This window comes from Brachyhypopomus gauderio, chromosome 10 (genome assembly GCF_052324685.1).
Source record: "Brachyhypopomus gauderio isolate BG-103 chromosome 10, BGAUD_0.2, whole genome shotgun sequence".
Taxonomy (NCBI): Eukaryota; Metazoa; Chordata; class Actinopteri; order Gymnotiformes; family Hypopomidae; genus Brachyhypopomus; species Brachyhypopomus gauderio.
Genome location: NC_135220.1, coordinates 22,801,605 through 22,816,467, shown reverse-complemented (window position 1 = coordinate 22,816,467; position 14,863 = coordinate 22,801,605). Strand labels below are relative to the sequence as shown.

The 14,863-nt window shown below is 41.3% G+C and overlaps 1 protein-coding gene across 8 annotated transcripts; it reads left to right on the top strand.

Moving 5' to 3' along the window:
* Positions 1-351: 351 nt before the first annotated feature.
* On the top strand, positions 352-14,806 carry sytl2a (synaptotagmin-like 2a). 8 transcript variants are annotated; one of them, XM_077020541.1, is made up of 17 exons: positions 360-600; positions 2,562-2,811; positions 4,349-4,500; positions 6,232-6,352; positions 7,221-7,278; positions 7,567-8,023; positions 10,556-10,657; positions 10,778-10,831; positions 11,255-11,310; positions 12,061-12,177; positions 12,350-12,519; positions 13,112-13,214; positions 13,295-13,459; positions 13,665-13,752; positions 13,832-13,928; positions 14,150-14,355; positions 14,470-14,806. In XM_077020541.1, the coding sequence occupies exons 2-17, from the start codon at positions 2,711-2,713 to the stop codon at positions 14,619-14,621; spliced, it is 2,199 nt and encodes a 732-aa protein (XP_076876656.1). In that variant the 5' UTR covers positions 360-600; positions 2,562-2,710; the 3' UTR covers positions 14,622-14,806. The 8 variants fall into 8 exon arrangements, with proteins under 8 accessions (XP_076876660.1, XP_076876656.1, XP_076876659.1 ...); XM_077020539.1 differs by having other exon boundaries at positions 363-600; positions 2,565-2,811; positions 11,222-11,310; XM_077020538.1 differs by having other exon boundaries at positions 363-600; positions 11,222-11,310.
* The last annotated feature ends 57 nt before the right edge of the window (positions 14,807-14,863 follow it).

Below are 14,863 nucleotides of genomic sequence, written 5' to 3'. Positions count from 1 at the left end.
CCCCTCACGATTTTGACGCTGCTTTGTTAGGCTGATCTGAGACCAGTTTTCTCACAGTTTGTGAGAGCACATTCTGCAAGCCCGACACGCACGCGCGCGCGCGCACACACACACACACACACACACACACATGGACGTAGTTTTGATTTCATAAGTGGGGGGGACACAACCTGGGGTGGCGAACTGTTGAGCGGGGGGGGGGGGGGGGGGGTTTGAATGAAAATTGTTGAGCGCTGTGAACAAAAATTGTTGAGCGGGGGGGGGGGGGGGCTCGGAGCTGCATGATCCTAGTGCTAGATTTGTCGCTATTTGGATATTGTTTTTTTAACCGTTAAAAAGTGGGGGGGACATGACTTCGTCGCTACTTAAATATTTGGTTTTAACTGTAAAAACTGGGGGGGACCAAAACCGGCTTTTGAAAAAGTGTGTGTGTCCGTGCACACACACACACACACACACACACACACACCGAGACTTCTGTTTCGTGTGGCCAAGGGAATGCCTTATATGATTATGTGTCAGACGCTGCAGGACGATACGGCCTCTCACTTTCTCTTACTTTTATTGCGTTAGTGGATTTGGACCCAAGTGGTACCAAAGGTAAGCTTTCTCTCTTTAACTCTGCTCACTAAAATTTATTCTGCTGTATCAAAGGAGAAAAGTATTGCGCAGTAACCGTTTGCCCAGAGTGCTCTAAGAAGTCATTTTACATGTAAAATATGTAGCGTGCCCTAACAAGAATAAGGTGTCATGTTTCAAGGATTTCAAGGTATATCGAGTTATTCATAGATCATGGTTATATATATAATAACCAAATTAACTACAATTTTTTGAGTACAGTACAATGCAGTTACTCACCCGGAATCTTCTGATCGCCTATTCTTCGGATATACAGATATATTTGTATTATGCGTGAGAAAGATGAAACAGAAGAATGATGTTTGAAAAGGACATTGAGAGACAGTGATTTAAATTACAGTAGTTTACGAATTGCTCCATTTCCTTTGGTTGGAGATGTTTAATTCTACATTATCCCCACAATAACATACACAAAGTGAATTTTAACATGGAAGAGTTAGCGCGCGAACAAAACTGCCTCAGGATGTGCGAACGTGAACATACTTGACAAGTTTGATGACGACGTGTCTGATGAAGACATACCAGTTGTGTAGTTATGTGTAGCATAACTATACAAGAATTATGTTTTTTTCTAATAGTTTTTTTTCCTAATAGGAGTTGTGATTTTTCTAAAAGCATGCAAACGGATCCAGCTCCCCACCAACTCTAGGGCTTCCATCGCTGGGTTATAACACTCAGGCTCTGTCTTGGCATGTAGGTCCTTATCTGTGTTCATCTCAGAACTCAGAACCACATAAAGCAAGCTCTTGGAGTGGTGTTAATATTTTGGTTAAAACACAACTGTTGTGAACTGTTCATATGATCATCTCTTCATCTTTATTCACATACAGAATTGTATGTTTTAGGAATATTTTTTGACATTTGTTTCTGCTGCATTACAGTTGGTGCCAAAAACCAAACTACTGGGGCTTTTTTTTCTTTGAGGAAGTGAGTCAGTCAAGAAAATGCCACAGGAAAGGGTTATTAACTGTGGGATGTGATTATGTACGCATGTCCCTGGAGCAGGAACTCACTGCTGCTCCAGCACCTTTCGTTTGAACACACAGACACACAGTCACACAAACACACAGACACACAGACACAGAGACACACAAACACACAGACACACAAACACACAGACACAGACACACAGTCACACAAACACACAGACACAGTCACATAGACACACAGCTGCTGCTTTGCTGTGAGAAACAGATGCTATGCCCTCTGGGCCACTGTAAAAACATTCATGTCATGTTCATTCTGTAACATAATCTTTAAAAAAGCTAAAACAATTTGACACAAATGTGAGTCACGTAAGAGAACTTAAAATGTTCAAATGAGTATAACTGATTAGTCTATCTGATTGGTATAACCAAGTAGTATAATTGATTAGTATATTTTTTGAGTAATCTTGAGTAATCTTGAGTAATAAGATTTTATGTTTAAGATAAGAAAATATTTTTACTCTATTTTATCCAATGAAGTGATCAGTAGGTGCATTTTCTGACCTTTCTGACTGTCAGGTTCTCTCTTCTGGATGCTGAACTGCCCACTGGAACCGATTTTCACTTTGAAAAGCCTCTTCAAATCAAATCCTGCTATTTTCCAGCACCAAATTTAAAACTCAAACTTTATTTGAGTACGAAGGGTGTCTTTCTCACTGTGATTGTTGTGCAGTGGCTGAGCTGTATCCCCGTCATCGTTATGATGTGGGTGATGTCACTCAATGTGATGTTCACACTGTTTTGTGGCTCATATGGAGTTATTGCACATGGGCATCAGTTTTTGTTTTTAGATTATGTTGTTTAAGGTCATGAGTCCCAAATATAATCATGAGACCCCCTATCGGTCACGTCTCCCAGCTCAGTGACGGTTCCTACACTGCATGTTTTTTCAGAAATCCTCAATGTCCCTGATGTTTTTCTACTTTATTTTTCCAGAAGCATGGGCTCGAGAACTCTGGGCATCTGGTGACTGATCCCAGAGCAGTGCTGACACAGGCTATACAAGCTTGGCTTATGCACAACGTTGGGGGTCCCACAATCACCCGACTGATCTGAAATCTGTGCTTGGAACGCTGCAATTCAGCATGATTGACTTGAGCTACCTGACAGAGGAGGAGCAGGGGGCGATCGAGGCCGTGTTGCAGAGAGACGCTCGGCTGAAAACAGTGGACGAGCAGCGAGTTCAGTGAGTAACATGCCACGGAGGTTTTTATTGTTTTTCGTTTGTTATTTGTTCATTTTTGTGACTGCTGAAAATGTTGAGATTCATGCTCTGGTTCACATTTCTATGGCAGAGGTCATGAGTGGTCATGAGAGGTCGCGATTGGTCATGAGTGGTCATGAGTGGTCGTGAGTGGTCGTGAGTGGTTGTGAGTGGTCATGAGAGGTCATGAGAGGTCATGAGAGGTCATGAGTGGTCGTATGAGGTGGTGAGTGGTCGTGAGAGGTCGTGAGTGGTCGTGCGAGATCGTGAGTGGTCGTGAGAGGTCGTGAGTGGTCATGAGTGGTCGTGAGTGGTTGTGAGTGGTCATGAGAGGTCGTAAGTGGCTCTTCAAGGTGTCTCTACAGACGCCTTCAAACAACTCACCTGCTCCAGCATGTCCTGAACATCTTGCAGAACACACACTGATTACTGATTATCTGACATTACACAAATGAATTAGGTAACATGGTCCTCATTGGCATGACAGTTCTGGATGGCACCTAGCAGAGTTTCTTTAGACCTGAATGGGTTTTTTTTTATAATTTGGAATGTCCCACAAGCTCATGGTCAAAATCAGAAAACATGATTAAATTTGTTTTGGTATTGTGTGTGTGTCACTCTCTCTCATTCTCTCTTTCTCTCTCTCATTCTCTCATGCACTCACTATCTCTCTCTCTCTCTTAGTCTTTTTCTCATAAACATGTCAGATGTGATATAACCCTTTAAACATTCCCAGGTTAAACAGTATTTTTGCACAGCTGGAATTTCTCCAAACAGATGTAACAGTAAAGCCGTCTTCTAAAGGCAAAAGTTAATTTTTAGGAATCCAGTTCTTAAGAACTACATTTTCTATATCTTTATGTGAAGAAATCTCCATATCAAACAAAAATAGTATAAACAGAGCAGGATGCAGGTGAAATGATCACATCACACATACATTTCACAAACCAGGATGTATCAGCATGCAGACCTTGATTATGATAGGGGCTGAAATAAAAATAAGTTGAACTGTGTGCTAGAGTATTTGAATAGTTTTGACATATAAATCAAATATGGCCTTGTAGATTAATTATACAAATGATTCAGTTCTCTTAACATTCAACACAAAATAATAAAAGGGTGCAATGTAAACATCCACAAACCCCGACACAGTGTAGATACATATCACTAGTGTGTGTGTGTGTGTGTGTGTGTGTGTGTTCTAAATGCGGAGGACAAATTTCGATTGGGGTGAAAATCACAATTGACAAATATGGCATGTTTCACCTTATATGATTCTTACATACAGTATGATTCTTATATGTGATTATATGTGATTCTTATACATGATTCTAACATGTGATTCCTAAATATGATTCTTATAGGCCTACAGGATTCTTACATATGATTCTTGTGTATTATTCTTACATATGAATCTTATGTATGATTCTTATGTACGATTGTTGCATATTATTCTCATGTATGATTCTTACATACGATTCTCTCGGTTGACACCTGCCTCTCACGGCCCACCCCCTAGGAAGCTGCGTAAGACAGAACGGCGTGGTGCTGAGCTGAAGTGTCTGACTGGAGAATGGTTTTACGAGACCAAGTCACACAGACACGGAGACTGGAGGCATGGCTCCGACATCATCAGAGCGTCCATGAGGGACCACCGAGCCGTGACCATATGTGAGAGTACATTTTTAGTACAAGTACATGTTTTAGCTACTACATACAAACCGGATTCCAAAAAGTTGAGACACTAAGCAAATTGTGAATAAAAATTGAATGCAATGATGTGGAGATGGCAAACGTCAATATTTTATTTGTAATAGAATATAGATGACAGATCAAAAGTTTAATCTTAGTAAATGTAACATTTTAAAGGAAAAATATGTTGATTCAAACAGTGTCACTGATTTCACAGTGTCAACAAATCCCAAAATTGTTGGGACAAGTAGCAATAAGTGGCTGGAAAAAGGAAACCGAGCATATAACGAAGAGCTAGAAGACCAATTAACATTAATTAGGTAAATTGACGACATGATTGGGTATAAAAAGAGCTTCTCAGAGTGTCAGTGTCTCTCTGAAACCAAGATGGTAAGAGGATCACCAATTCCACCACTGTTGCGCAGAAAGATACCAGAATGGTGTTACCCAGCGTAAAATAGCAAAGACTTTTAAGTTATCATCATCAACCCTGCATAACATCATCAAAAGATTCAGAGAATCTTGAACAATCGCTGTGCGTAAGGGTCAAGGCCGTAAAACTACTGGATGCTCGTGATCTCTGGGCCCTTAAATGTCACTGCACCTCAAACAGGAATGCCACTAACGAGGAAATAACAGAAGGGGCTCAGGAATACTTCCAGAAAGCATTGTCAGTGAACACAATCCACCGTGTCATCCGCCGTTGCCAGCTGAAACTCTACAGTGCAAAGAGGAAGCCATTTCTAAGCAAGCTCCACAAGCTCTGACGTTTGCACTGGGCCAGGGGTCATTTAAAATGGAGTGTGGCTAAATGGAAGACTGTTCTGTGGTCAGATGAGTCATGATTTGAAGTTCTTTATGGAACACTGGGACGCCATGTCATCCGGACCAGAGAGGACCAGGATAACCCAAGTTGTTATCGGCGCTTTTAGGGAAGACCCTGCATTTTTCAACAAGATAATGCCAGACCACATTCTGCAGCAATCACAACATCATGGCTACGTAGGAGAAGGATCCGGGTACTGAAAAGGCCAGCCGCCTGCAGTTCAGATCTTTCACCTATAGAGAACATTTGGCGTCATAAAGAGGAAGGTACGACAAAGAAGGCCCAAGACGATTGAACAGTTAGAGGCCTGTATTAGACAGGGAGAGCATTCCTATTTCTAAACTTGAGAAACTGGTCTCCTCTGTCCCCAGACGTCTGTTGAGTGTTGTAAGAAGAAGAGGGGACGCCACACACTGGTAAAAATGGCCTTGTCCCAAATTTTTTGGGATTTGTTGACGCCATGAAATTTTGAAACAACATATTTTTCCCTTAAAATGAAACATTCTCTTAGTTTAAACTTTTGATCTATGATTTATATTCTATTCTGAATAAAATATTAGATATTGGTGCCTCTACATCATTGCATTCAGTTTTTATTCACAATTTATTTAGTGTCCCAACTTTTTTAGAATCCCGTTTGTAAAATTGAATAATGTTGCAAATGATTACTCGTATAGATTGATGTAGAGAAATGGTTTGGTGTGGTGAATGTAAAGAGAGACTGCACTTTTTCATTTGCGTTTGTTTATCAATAATAGCCAAGCACATGGACACATACCAGGACCTCAGTCACGAAGCTCCTCACGTAGCGTTTTTTTAGATGGACTTCACTACATTTCATGTGTGTGTGTATACATGGGTGTGTGCATGTGCATGTTTTATAGTGGAACTCTCCCAGATCTGGCCAGAGAAGCCGAGGTTTCTAACCCGTGAGATTAAGGATGTCTTTATTCCACCTGAGCTATGTGGCCTTATAGAAGTGCCATCCCATCCACAGTGTGTGAGGTAAGTGTTATGTTATTATGTGCTGGATAAACTAAAGCAGTTCTAAAGATTGAATTCCTTTTAATTACTGTTATCAGTTTCAAGCACAACACCTTCCCAAATGCTCCTTTGTTTAATTAGAGGATCACACATCACCACACACTCCCACTCAGACATAACATCATTAACAAAGCTAGATGTTGGCACACGGAACACAACATCATTAATATATCAAATGCCCCATTGTCCTGTTCATGATGAAAAGGAAACCCTCCCTACCAACCCTCGACAATCTACATACACAATCCTGAACCCTCCCCACCAACCCTCTCCAATCAACACACAAGATCCTAAACCCTCCCCACCAACCATCTCCAATCAACATACAAGATCCTAAACCCTCCCCACCAACCCTCTCCAATCAACACACAAGATCCTAAACCCTCCCCACCAACCCTCGCCAATCAACATACACAATACTGACTCTTCAGAATTAATGGTTGACGTGACTATTTCTTCATGTTTGAACTGCATGTGTGTGTGTGTGTGTGTGTGTGTGTGTGTGTGTGTGTGTGTGTGTGTGTGTGTGTGTGTGTGTGTGTGTGTGTGTGTGTGTGTGTGTGTGTGTGTGTACATGTGTGTGTTTGTTGAGCGCAGAGCATACACTGTGACGTTGTAGTGTTCCATGGCTGTTCAGGTTCTCATGTCTTTGTGCAAGTCAGAGCAGAAATTATTCGAAACGATTTAAGTTTTTCCGGAAATTCCAGACTACATTATGAAATCAGAGCTTGAATCAACATGACTGTTGTTAAAGAATATCATTGAATCTTTTCATTTTTCTAATTCTGTAAATTTTCCATGCCATGGCTGATCACTGATCATCTTTTAGCAGGGAAGAAGAAACTGAGAAAGACGATTTTAAAGCTGCAGCCCCCGCTCATGTCAAGGTAGACCAATTAAACAATTAACTTTTTTTTTTTTAATCTATGTAGACCAATGAACCTATTAACATTTATTTATCTAGGTAGACCAATTAACATTTAATTATCAAGGTACAACTTAACCTATTAATATTTAATTTTCAAGGTACACTTATTAACCTATTAACATTTAATTATCAAGGTACACCTATTAACCTATTAAGATTTTATTATCAAAGTACACCTAGTCATATTAATTAATTATTCAGGTACATTCTAAAGGCGCAACTTGTCATCACTGTTTTTTCTTTGTAGCCTAGGCAGAATCCCTTTAATAATCCCTTCAAGATCTTAGAGTTAGAATCACCAAAGAAAGCTGATGGACAGTTGCCCAGTAGAGCAAGAGCAGCTCACCCAGTCCCTGTAGACACACACCACGTACCTACAGACTCACACCATATACCTACAGACACACATCACGTATCTACAGACACACCTCACGTACCTACAGACTTACGCCACGTACCTACAGACACACACCATGTACCTACAGACTCACACCAGACGCCTGCAGACACACACCAACCCTCTGCAGACAGACACCAGGCCTCTGCAGACACACACCAGGCCTCTGTAGACACACACCACATACCTACAGACACACATCAGGCACGTGTTGACACACGCGGGGGACCTGCACCAAGGCACCTGTCAACTGTGGAGACCCTGGAGCCTGACGCACCTGTAGACTCCCAGCTGACACCTGGCACAGGTGAGGATCCTACAACCATCACTCCCAGTTGGCCACATGCTTAGACTTGCTTACTCCAGCTTCAGGCAAATTACATCTTTGACATGATATGGTGGCCATAAATTGTTCATATTTTAGGGGTCTTCAATGCTGTTATTTGGTAGACTTTGTCATTATGAGCTTTATAGAAAATAGTGGGAAAAATAATTTGGTATAATGTGTGTGATGGAGGCAGGGAGAGAGACAGATGCTTAACTGGAGTACATATACACTACATATAAATGTGTTCATAGTGTAGATGACATGATTAGGGTTAGGCGTGGGTTACGTTATGGTTATGTTAGGGTTAGGTTAGGGTTAGGGTTAAGGAGGCACGTATGCTGTGTGTGCGCTAAGCTGCTATGACTGACTGCACTGTGATGGACGAGTAATGCAAAATAAAAATATATTGACTAGACATAATTCTTCCATGGAAAAACATGACAAGGAGATTTTATCTACAGAGGATTTTTTTTTTATGTTACGATGGAACTATATGGAAGATCGTTCCACCATCTTGAAGCCAGGACAGAGAATAGTCTGGAGCTTTGTCTTCCATGAGACTTTAAGCATGGAGTTTTGAGTCGAGCCAAGCTTGAGGTTCTGAATGCTCGCTGTACAGATCGGCTTTTGACCATGGACATCATGTAGGGAGGGGCTAGTTCATTTTTGGCTTTGTAAGCAAGCATCAAGGTTTTATATCTGATGCGTGCTGCTACTGGAAGCCAGTGAAGAGAGCATAGCAGAGGAGTCACATGTGAGAACTTGGGGAGATTGAAGACCAGTCATGCTGCAGCATTCTGAATTAGTTATAGAGGTCTGATGACCCGTAGAGGAAGACCTGCAAGTAGAGATTTGCAGTAGTCCAGCTTAGAGATTACTAGAGACTGCACAAGCACTTGAGTAGCTTCCTGTGAACGGAAGGGTCGTATTCTCCATATGTTGCAGAGGATAAATCTGCAGGATCTGGTCAGTTTTGAAACGTGTGTTGAGAAGGATAACTGGTTGTCCAACGTTACACCCAGGTGTCAAGTGTTGCTTTTTTCAAGATTGGTACCACCCTTGCCATCTTGAACACGGTAGGTACATGACCCGAAACTAAGGAGCTGTTCATGATTGCTGAGATGAATGGAAGGAGATATCTTGACATATTCTGGAAAAGAGTGGAAGGAATTGGATCCAGTGGGCATGTAGTAAGATTGCTAGACGTCAGAAGTTGATGTATCTTGTCTGAGGAGAGAGGAGAGAAAGAAGCCAAGGAGTTGAGTGTTGGGTTAGAGATACTAGTAGGTAGGGTGGGAGCTGACGGACTGCTGCAATCTTCTCTTCAATGAAGATGACAAAATCCTCAGGAGTGAGAAAGGATGAAGGAGGGGGTGAGGGAGGGTTAAGGAGAGAAGAAAAAATACTGAATAGGTTGCGTGGGTTGGATGCAGATGATTCAAATTTCTTTCTGTAGTAGGCTGACTTTGCTAATTAAGTAAAATAATGTGATAAAATTATTATTATCAGATTTATCTGTTTTATTCATCTGTCTATACCAACATTCTGATTTGGGTAAAAGCAGGGTTTCTAAAATAAATGACATATTTCATGTTTCACACGAGGTGTGTGATAAATGTAAATGTGAAATGTGCCATATTTTGTCAATTGTGATTTTTCACCACAATCGGAATTTGTCCTCCGCTTTTTACCCATCTGTGCAGTTACAACACACACACACACACACACACACACACACACACTAGTGATTACTAGGGGGCTGTGGATCACACGTGCCCAGAGCGGTGGGCAGCCCTAGCCCGGCACCCAGGGAGCAGTTGGGGTTAGGTGCCTTGCTCAAGGGCACCTTAGTCATGGCCTCAGGTCTGGGAATCGAACCTACGACCCTCCAGTCACAAGACCAGTTCCCTACCACCAGGCCATGACTGCCCATGGTGATGGTACTCAGTGATGGTACTCAGGCCATGTGCAGTAGCTAGAGAGGATGTAAATACACATGGTTTCCTGAGGTATTTTTGTGGCTACGGGGAATTAATCTGTCCTGTTATGTTATACATTTCATGCCATTTGTACTTATCTAACAAATTAGCCAGACAATCGTTTTTGACGATTGTTTTGAATAAATATATTTTGTTCATGAAAATATATTACAATATTACAGCATCAAAGCAAGACATTTGTCACAAATTATTATAGTCAATAGTGTGGTCAATAAAATCACATTATTTTCAAGTCATTTTTTTATCTGAATTATTGATTCCTTACTTACAATATATTCTAGAAATCAGTTTCTGAATATCCAGCAGTTAACACTGACATTCAATTACTCACTTTATTTCTGTTCGGTTCTTGAGTTAATTTTATGCAATATATATATATATATATAGTGTGTGTGTGTGTGTGTGTGTGTGTGTGTGTGTGTGTGTGTGTGTGTGTGTGTGTGTGTGTGTGAGTGTGTTCATAGTATAATACAACATAAATTCACAAGTTCATAAATCCCCCTCCATACAGGTGGCTGCAAGGACCCAAGTCATGTAACAGCTCTCAAACAGACAAACGTTAGACCCGTTTCAATATCCAAGAGCCTAGAGGACATGGCAACCCTGTCGTTGCGTGAGTCATGGATAATCTCATCTTCTCTGCCATCTTTTCAAAATGATATCTTCAGTGCTTTATGCTGCAATTTACTCTCATTGTTTTCTCATTATTATTTTGCCCTTTGAAACCAACAAGACGTAGGACAGATGAATGATGCTCAGAATGACGTTACCCTGAGCATGGAGGACGGTAAACTCACTCATCTTTGTCCTTTCTAATATTTTGTACATTTTATTGTTTATAATAATTTTGGAACTATTTGTGAAGCCAGTGGAATACAAATGTAATGAAACATGCTACTTAGGTTCCACTCAGGCAATTTCTAAAGGTTTTGGATCTGAATCTCTTGAGGTCCCAGAGGAAGACTCACTTCACACTGTATTTATCTGATGAATCAGAAAAGCAAATTTAGCAAGTAGTGTATTTATAACCCTCAGGGCATTAATCAGTCTGAGAGTGTCAGCATCATAATCACTGGCACAAAAGGGACAACCTGTAGATCAGCACAGACACTCTTGAAAATGTAATAAACGCTCAGATGTCCTCCTCTGTTACACATTCCTACTGTTCCTGGATCAGTGTCTGCAGCCCCACGTGTCCCTGGGTCCTCAGTTTCAGGGCAGATGAAGATGCTGAGTGCCTCTGTACCTGATTTCACGCAGCAGCAGGTAAATAGGCCACCTGACCCACGACCCACCTGGACATGACATCAGGCCCACTGGACATGATATCAGGCCCACTGGACATAACATCAGGCCCACCTGGACATGACATCAGGCCCACTGGACATGACATCACGCCCACTGGACATGACATCAGGCCCACCTGGACATGACATCAGGCCCACTGGACATGACATCAGGCCCACTGGACATGACATCAGGCCCACTGGACATGACATCAGGCCCACCTGGACATAACATCAGGCCCAATGGACATAACATCAGGCCCACTTGAACATGACATCAGGCCCACCTGGACATGACATCAGGCCCACCTGGACATGACATCAGGCCCACTGGACATAACATCAGGCCCACCTGGACATGACATCAGGCCCATCTGGACATGACATCACACGATGCTGCATGCTTGTAATTAATACAGCTGAGCTTGCTTCTACTTTATAAGCTGAAAATGGATTATTCACAAAACATCTCTATTGCTCACTGATTATGCAGCTTTGAGATGAAAATACTTTTCTGTATCAATGTTTACTATAAATATTTAACCTCTTTTTCAGTTAAACATAGAATATGTGATATCATGTTGCCATTTTATTAATAAAAATGTTTAGTGAGGCCTTTGGCTGTACAGGTATACAGGTAAGTAGCTTTGTTTGTTATTCATCTTAAAGTCTGTGCATGTGCATGTGCTGTTATATTACCCAGAGTGCTAAGGTCCATGCTCTCTTACAGAGCATCGGAACGCAAGGTGGGCCTGCCTCAGTGGACACGCACTACTCCGACAGACTGAGGAAAGACAGCATGAACACTGACCATAGCTCCTCCTCCAGCCTTGCCACCATGTCTTCTGTATGTGCCACCAGGTTCTAACATCTGCAGCTACCTAACGTCACATCCACATTCACGCGCTGTAGCACATGTGAAGCAGCTTTCCTGACTCTCTGGGTTCTCTTGCTTTGCGAGTTTGTCACTCTCAGCTGCAGAGGGAATAACTCTGGGCTGCTTCTGTTGGCTGTGAAAGGTCAGTGGCAGTGTGACCAGCATTTCCAGATGGGACTTTGGCAACGTGGAGGTCAAAGGCACCATCCAGTTTGCCATGAACTACGTGGAGAAGCTGGGCGAGTTCCACATCTTCATAGTGCAGTGCAGAGACCTGGCCGTGGCAGAGCCGAAGAGGAACCGTTCAGACCCGTGAGCGTTTCAGTAGGGAATTCAATGCCAGGAACAGCATTGAAAAAAGTTATTTTAATTACTGATGGCTGATATTATCCATATAATACCAAGGCATAGAAAATGAGATGCTTTGGCCTTTACAGAACTTGAAAAGACTTAAAAGATTATTTGCAATTGAGATATTTTCTAAACAGTTTTCTATACAGTTGTGGAAGACTATCAGATATGTCTGACTCCACTGAGAACATTCACACACAATTAATTGAACTGCTGCTAATCCACTTTTTAAAAGCGAATTCCTATAAATCGCAGAGTGCAAAACATTTACTGCTTACACAAATGTTCTTTTTACATGCACTACTGCAATTCTCCAGGCCAATCTTGCATCTGGCACTGAGTATATGAGTATATCATACATGGTAAACCTACACGTGGGCTGCAGTGGTCATGTTTTAATAAAAATATTGGTTAGATTTGGGGAGCTTTTAGCATGTTAAACCATAGAGCTCTGTAATGTCATTAGTTCTAAGAGGAATGTTATTTTATTTGACACACCATTTTGCTCATGCGGTTGAATTGCACTAATTGTGTCTTTATCCCCGTGGTTCAGGTATGTTAAATGTTACCTCCTACCTGACAAAGCCACACTGGGGAAGAGGAAAACATCTGTGAAAAAGAAGACTCAGAATCCAACATACAATGAGATTTTACGGGTATGAGCTATGATTAACAATTGGTGCAGCATTTTATGTCACTGTCGATGTAATTAACATCAAATGACCTTCTTTCTAAGCAGTTTAAGATACCAGTGGACAGCCTTACAAAACACACTCTAAACGTCTCTGTGTGGCATAATGACACATTTGGAAGGAACTGTTTTCTTGGAGAGGTGAACAAAGATCTATCTGAGTGGGACTTTGACAACACACATATAATGGATTGTGTCCTTAAAGGAAGAGTAAGTATTTTTGCACAAACCCATCTCATGTAGTAACGGGGATTGCTCTACGTTTATAATCTTGGAAATAAAATTCCAAAAGCAAGAGGACTAAAAATACCAGAAAACTAGAGAACACTACCCAGGCGTGTGCAATATTTAAATAAAGAAAACAAATGAATTCAAGTTATGCATGTGTGCACTTTATGTTAATGTAACATTTCAGATTCCAGTCCAGTCCAGCCCAAAGTGCGTTAATGTGGAGATGAATGGAGAGATAAGAGTAGCTTTGCGTTTTATTCTGCCGACTTCAAGTAAGTATTCAACTTTTAAGGCCTATGTACACAAATGCACTGTGTTTTCACAGGGTGCTTTTGTGTGTGCTTTGTGTAGTTGTAGGTAAAAAGAGCCCCCAGACTGGCGAGGTGCAGATCTGGGTAAAGGAATGTAAGAGTCTGCCATCTAGAGGGGGCAACACATTTGTTAAATGGTATGTACATGTAAAAAATAGACAAACATCACATTTCTTGCAAGCCTTTCCCTGCTATGTGGATCTCTCAGGTTTTCTCTGGGTTTCTTAGCTTTAGACTTAGTTCCTCTTGTGAACTAAATGTATAAACTTGTATAAACTGTGCCAAATCTCCATATATATGGTCTTGTGTGGATTCATCTCTACGATAGTACTTTATATTCTGTAGTTTGTGTTTTTAGCACAGTCTTACCAGACACTGGTCGGAAAGGCCTACATAAGACGCCTGTTGTGAAGAAAACAGCAAACCCAGTATTTAACCACACAATGGTGTATGATGACTTCAAACCAGAAGACTTGAGGGAGGTCTGTGTGGAGCTCACAGTGTGGGACCGTGATCGCCTTAGTAACCACTTCATAGGTGGCACACGGCTTGGTCTCGGAACAGGTGAGAGACACCGTCTAAACTTACACATAAAGATTCACAGGGCGAGAAGAAACACCGTTTGAATGTAGTCTACTTTGGACTTCATTTTGGTCTTGTTTTTGTGCTGTTGTCCAGGTACAAGCTATGGTGCTGATGTGAACTGGATGGATTCTAGCCCAGCTGAAGCTGGACTGTGGAAGAGAATGACTGAATCACAGAATGAATGGGTGGAGGACGTGGTGCCACTGAGATTGCTGATTATGGCAGGAACTATGGCCAGAAAGTAATGGACCTACACATTGTTATTGTGTTTTTTATTAAACAAATGAAAAAAATGGAAGATGTACTATACACTAATAATGTACTTAATCTTTTATAATGGTGATACGGAGTATGCACTGGATGTGTAAAAAAGTCTGACAATACATTTATCGGTTGTATAAGAAAAATAAAGTATGTTGTGTGAATAACAGTATGTATCAACATGTTTTTTTACAACAGCCCCGATAGATTTACTGGCTATTTTCTG

What these genes read in the sequence shown, in the direction of transcription:
- sytl2a (XM_077020539.1), top strand. Translation starts at nt 2,711, where the DNA reads ATGATTGACTTGAGCTACCTGACAGAGGAGGAGCAGGGGGCGATCGAG. An exon ending in CTGATTTCACGCAGCAGCAG is followed by an intron (nt 11,311 to 12,060) that starts GTAAATAGGCCA and finishes GCTCTCTTACAG; the next exon opens with AGCATCGGAACGCAAGGTGG. An exon ending in CATACAATGAGATTTTACGG is followed by an intron (nt 13,215 to 13,294) that starts GTATGAGCTATG and finishes CTTCTTTCTAAG; the next exon opens with CAGTTTAAGATACCAGTGGA.